This window comes from Ostrinia furnacalis, unplaced genomic scaffold (assembly GCF_004193835.3).
Source record: "Ostrinia furnacalis isolate ACB-3 unplaced genomic scaffold, ASM419383v2 OfSCF1434, whole genome shotgun sequence".
Classification (NCBI taxonomy): domain Eukaryota; kingdom Metazoa; phylum Arthropoda; class Insecta; order Lepidoptera; family Crambidae; genus Ostrinia; species Ostrinia furnacalis.
Window position 1 is genome coordinate 110,344 of NW_021131673.1, and position 6,595 is coordinate 116,938.

At 35.0% G+C, this 6,595-nt stretch overlaps 1 protein-coding gene across 1 annotated transcript; it reads right to left on the bottom strand.

Annotated features, from left to right (window-relative positions):
* Window positions 1-4,852: 4,852 nt before the first annotated feature.
* LOC114352733 (para-nitrobenzyl esterase-like) lies at window positions 4,853-6,300 on the bottom strand. Its single transcript, XM_028304433.1, is given in 3 exon segments — window positions 4,853-5,208; window positions 5,211-5,394; window positions 6,010-6,300. Coding segments are annotated over 3 exon segments (729 nt in total). The 5' UTR covers window positions 6,199-6,300.
* Between the last annotated feature and the right edge of the window lie 295 nt (window positions 6,301-6,595).

Sequence of the window (6,595 nt, forward strand, 5' to 3'; positions counted from 1 at the left end):
CTTTAAGGGCAAAATCTAGGGACAATTTTATCGATAAAAATACATCAAATTTGGGGCCTGACCCATTTCTCGAAAAATTACATCGATTTAAGTTTTTAATTTTTAGTTTACACCTCTTTTTAAAAAAACAAGTGAAAGCGTGGGTAGCTTAACATAAATAGGCAAATATTTTATATCATGCGATAGCCACTAAAATTATCTATTAGTAGAAGAAGAAAACAGACACAAATTTCATACATTTTATGGGAGTAAGAATGGATTTAATTAGAAAAATACATTACTTTTTTCACTTCTTTTTCAGTTATTTTCCAACACAAGAAAAAACCAGGTCGTTAAGGTATGTTTTATTTGCATTGTATTTTTAGTATTTGAGCTATTCTACAAAACGAATGTAAATTTATTAGTCTACGTCTATTAGTTTCGACGTAATTGTTGAATAAAGATACCCCTTCTCAACCGGTTCCATAGCGCGTCGGAATAGGTTGTGTGATTCTTTCAGGCAGTGCATTTTCGCATGTTAGCAGCTCTATGGAACCGGCTGGGAAGGGGTATCTTTGTTCAACAATTGCGTCGAAACTAATAGACGTAGGCTAATAAATTTACATTCGTTTTGTGGAATAGCTCAAACACTAATAATATAATGCAAATAAAATATACTTTAAAGACCTGGTTTTTCTTGTGTTGGAAAATAACTGAAAAAGAAGTGAAAAAAATCATGTATTTTTCTAATTAAATCCATTCTTACTCCCATTAAATGTATTAAACTTGTGTCTGTTTTCTACTTCTACTAAAAGATAATTTTATTGGCTATCGCATGATATAAAATATTTGCTTATTAATGTTAAGCTACCCACGCTTTCACTTGTTTTTGAAGGAAGAGGTGAAAACTAAAAATTAAAAAAATAAATCCTTGCAATTTTGCGATAAATGGGTCAAGCCCCAAATTTGAAGTATTTTTATCGATAAAATTGTCCCTAGATTTCGCCCTTAAAGTTTGATCACTACATGCCCGGACACATTGTATATAGATTATGTGGGAGCCCCATTTTTAAATAGATCTCAATCTATACCGTATTTAGATTATCTTAATACAACTGTCCCCATAAAAACCTTTGCGGAAAGTAAAAACTACTATCAGACAGAAACCTGCCTCGCAATTACAGATAGGCAAAGAGGGCAAGGTCATGCAATTGACACACATAACAAGCCTACCTCACAAAGTGGTACGGGGTTCATTTGTCCCTTTTAGTCATCCTAGAATCTCAGCGTTTAGTTGTGAAAAATAAAACAAGCAAGATATTTTGTTACTTGTTGTTGAGTAACCGAGTATACTCGTAACTTGTTACCTATTTAAAAGAGATTTTTTTATTGAAAACTGGCGGCCGCCCGCGACTTCGTACGAGTGGATCCCGTTTTACCCCCTTAGGGGTGTAGTTTCGTAAAATCCGTACTTAGTGAGCACGTCCTGAAAAAAGAACCCCCATGCAAAATTTGAGACAACTAGCACTTGTAGTTTCTGAGATTTCGTGATGAGTGAGTGAGTCAGTCAGTACTATTGTTAAAAAAAGCTTTGACTTCTAATTAGTATTGCTTGAATTCAGTAGTAAATTGATGCTTCATTTTGTCGTGACAGAACACATTTAGAAATAGTGGCAAATTGACCAAAGTAATTTAGGAAGCCTAGGTTAAGAGACATGGCCTGTTAGGTCGTCGTCGGTCGAGACCTGATTTATTGCTACAGGCCAGGTCGTTAAGGGGTTAATAAGGTACCTAATGTTCCCCTACATCCTCGGCAACTACTTGGAGACTTTATTAGATAGACAATAAATGTATTTTCTTACCATTTTATGTTTGACGTAATATAATATTTTCTTGTAGCCATAAGCTGAATAAGATTTGACTGTTGCTCGATGGTTCGTAATTAAAATTCTGCATGGTCAAAATATTAATGTGACGAACATCTTTTTTTCTTTGTTTTTTTTTTCTATATTTAACAACTGTCGCTAACAAACTATTCATAGCTTGGAAGATTTTTTTATTTCTAAAAGAAATAGTTTTCTGGCTGCCATAATTTGTCATCTAAGTTGTCTTTTTTCGAATTAAAGTAGGTAGATATTTTATGTTACTTAATAATGACGAATAACAGTATTATTAAAAAATGCTGCTATTTATAAAATCATAACCTGCATCTGTTTTCATCTAACAATGCAGAACTTACCAAAACTGTAACTCAGAAACAACTTGCAAGTAAAGAATATTGTGTTACAGAAACTGTACAAGAAACACTATAAAAGGTGCGGTAAAAGAAAATATTATTTTCTGGAACACCTGCGCTGTATTTGCTTCGTTTGTTAACTTTATTTGTCTTAAGATTACTTAGGTACCTATTGGGATCTGACAAAAATGCTTTCGATAAAGTATCAATAATATTGGAGAGCAATATATAAAATGTACATAAATATGAAATGAGATTAACTGTTGTATCTGAAGTAGATTTTATGTAATAAGGGTGACTTTACAACAAATTGTAAGGTTGTGTAAATAAATCTAAACCTAGTCCCAAGGATGAATCATCAATATCTAAATACATCAAACTCAAAGGTGACCGACTGACTGACTGACATAGTGATCTATCAACGCACAGTCTAATAAACCACTGGACGGATCGGGCTGAAATTTGGCATGCAGGTAGATGTTAAGACGTAGGCATCCGCTAAGAAAGGATTTTTACGAAACTCCACTCCTAAAGGGGTAAAACGGGATCCACGCGTACAAAGTCGCGGGCGGCCGTTAGTTTTCCTATAAAGTGATTCAAACACTATTAAAAATTTGCAAGCTGAAGTGGCAATGGGCAAGCACATAGTACGTAGAACTGACAGCCGATAGGGGCACCAAGGTTCTGGAGTGGAGTCCAACCAAAACCCACAAGGTGGACCGATGACCTCATAAAGGTAGCAAGAAGGCATTGGGGGAGGCCTATGTTTAGCAGTGAACGTCCTGTGGCCTCAATGATGACAACTTTGTAAAGAGCCCCAGCATCCCTTAAGATGGTCTTTTATCTATGCTATCGTTTTCAGTCGCGAAACTTACTGGCAACTTGATGATAGGGGTGGTTAGATGTAGTTAAAAGTTGCCGACGCCGGAGTCAAACTCCGCTTCTAAAATTTCATTATAATAGACGCAGAGATGATAGCTCCATAAATATGACTTTGTATACTTCCGAATATAATATTAACTTTTCTTTAAAGAGTTTATAAATATTTATGAGTGATAAACTCGTAATTTTAAGAATTAACTGAGTTCACATCTAAAAAACTATTTTTGAAAAATCTACCAAGTGTGTTTCGGATCACGTGCAGCGACATTGGACATAATAAAACATGCCTACGTACTTTTGGCAAATCTTATATTGAAAAAAAAAATCCGTTAGCTTACAAAAAAGCTTATCTCATATTATTATAAGCCTTTTTTCCAAAATACTTTGAAATGGCATCCACTTTCCTCAATCAAAGTCTACAATTGAAGTTAGATTAATTAATCAACTTGTAAAAAGCTAAACAGGCTTCGACAACAGAACGCATTATAATTTTCTTTTGTTACCTATCTTCATTGTATTCTTGTCACATTCCACATAATATGCAATGCATGTTTAGTAATTATTATGTACCAATGTAAACACTGTGTCAGTTGTGATAAGTGTCATTGCTACAAAAATGTACAGCTTGATGTGCTGACGACTGAACATTTCAGTCAGTCAATGCATGTCATTATCAGCGCTTTTATTCGGTTAATACTCGTACATGTGAGCACTCTTGAGTAGCTAATAAACACTATTATAAATAGTTGGGCCACAAAATGCCGTTGCGATAGAAATACGAGTATAAAATTTCAGGCGAAAATTCAAAAGCTCAAAACTTGACGTGATTTCACACGGAAAATGGATAGCTGAAATATTTTTGTTATTTGGAAATAACGCAATTTCGGTTCAAACACAATTTGAATGAAATAGGAAACTGTTTGAGCTCTAATTCCAGTACGGGAGCAAATATCGTACAAATCTCTATTCAAATTGTTACAGCGGAACGATTTTATTGTATTTCAGCACCAAAATTGTGTTGTGATTTGCTTGAAGTATTGCCATAATTATTTTTATTATTATAAACAATGCACGTAGATAGTACCTACTACGAATATTATATCGTTTTTATATTTTATTCGTATATATTCCAAGCTTACATCCATTGAATGCCAGAATTTACAAATAGATATTAAAATTATGTATAGTATGTCACCAAAAAAAATTGAAATCCGTCAGTATAATTAGACGTAGTAAGGCTGGGTTGCACCATCTTACTTTAAATTTGACGAACGCCAAAAATCTGTCAAACTCCATACAAAAATCACCGGTTATCGATAAAGTTACCGTTAAAGTTAGGTGGTGCAACTCAGCCTAAGATTAAAATGTAACCTAACCTACTGTTAGTTTTCAATTTCACGCGTTATGTTATAAACTGAAGGAATTCACAATTTCACGGTGATATAATGTAGGGGAGAGTTCGGTATATTGTACCGCCGGGTAAATTGTACCACCCTCATATTTCGTAAAGTATTTATTGAATGTTTGTAATTGCAACACTCGGCGATACGGAACTAAATTCATTGAATATTGGCCATATGGTTTTTGCCGTGACAATTAAAACGTGTGTTTTATTTTGAAAAGATTTTTTTCATTGTTTTCAAGTAACTTTTGAGAATGCACGTTTAGTTTGTAATTTTTTTTAAATTTAATCACACAGTGTTTCTAATTTATTTATTAGAAGCGTAATAGACTAAGAGCTAGTGAACGCCAGACCTACGTCATTTTANAAAAAGTGGCTAAGTTAGACCCACTTTCTGGAATCACTTTATTAAATAAGTCTTTTGTAGCAGGTGAAATCATTAACAGTTCGACGGCCGAGGAGCCGGCACTGTAGCCCGCGAGGGTCACATCTTCTGGGTTTCCCCCGTAGCTTGCTATATTCTTTTTGACCCAATATAAAAGTGCTATTTGATCTTTCATTCCAGCATTTCCTGGTGCCTTTTCAGTGCCTAAACAAAGAAATCCGTGAACTCCGAGGCGATAGTTGAATGTTACTACAATGACTTTCTTGCTTCTTGCTAAGTTTTTGGGTAGAAACAGATTTCCAAAGCCGCGTTGGTATGTTCCCCGTGCACATATACTACAACTGGTAGTTTTTTTTGGTCAGTGTCAGGGACGAAAACATTTGCCACGAGACAGTTTTCTTTTTCGATCTTATTTGGGATCGTAGTATTATTAAGCGTGGCTTGATGACATATAATAGTATCATCTACGGCTTCCAAAGGGTCTAACCATGCTGAGGCAGGAAGAGGCGCCTGTAAAAAATAATATAATGCACGTGTAAGGCACTGTATATTNTTTATATTTATTATGTTAAATAATATTCCTTCGATTATTTTACTTCAGATGTTATAATTTCTTTAATTACTTTTCATATCTATCGCATGACGTTAACACAAGACATTTACTATGTTGTTGTGTACGGGCTACTGATTTCTCTACTGAGGTTATTTAGAATATTTTCCTGCTTTAAAAAATAATTAATTTACTGAATTAGTTTACAGCAACCACTTATTATATTAACCACAATATTTTACTTCAAAAAGGTGTATCAATTATAGATAAAATATCGAATAAATATAATGATACTAGATGATAAACATTTATCAATTGGAAAAATAAGCAGCTGCCTATGTAGAATTGCATATAATTTTCAAACTGTAATAATATAGAATTGTCTAGAAAGATTATCACACTCTACATTATCATTAGTCGGCAACTGCACAAAGATCTAGGGTTTAGGAGTTTTTTTAATGTTTGCCACTCGTAAACAAATTACTAAAAAACTTGACTAACATTATTTTTGCATTTTCATTAAAATTATATCTCTCAAGAATGTTGGCGTTGAGTTGAATAATGTAAATAGGTACCTTAAATTTGTCAGCTCCCGTAGGCGCTGTGGCATAGGGGATCCCGTAAAAGACGAATATGCTGTCGCCGGGGTCCTTGTAGCCCTTGACCGGGCCTTGCGGGCTGCGCACCAGGCGCGCCTCGCGCTCGCCGCCCTCGCCCCGCGCGCCCAGACACAGGCACAAACACAGCACCAGACCGCTCCGCATGCTGTCACTACAGATACTGACTGATCAAGCGTACACAGAACGCGATCATTATATCATCGTTGTATTTTATTCATCATGTCGCCGCTAGACGATAAAGTAAGATAGTGTATCGGCTGGCGACTAAATGCGGAGTGAGTTTGCGTTTTAGTTCTGTGCTTGATACTTAGATGTGCTTGTTCTTGTACTTAGATTTTTCATAGTTTAAATTTCACTATCGCTCGGTTACGTTTATTGGTATTGTTGTCTGGTATATCGTAGTGACATACATAACTAAGTAACGCTCTTTTTTGTTCATCAGGGGCATTGTAAGATTATAATAATGGTGAAATAATTTTTTAGATCGGACAAGTCTTTCGGAGCCAAACAATCGAACAATAAAATACCTACGTCCTCTTTA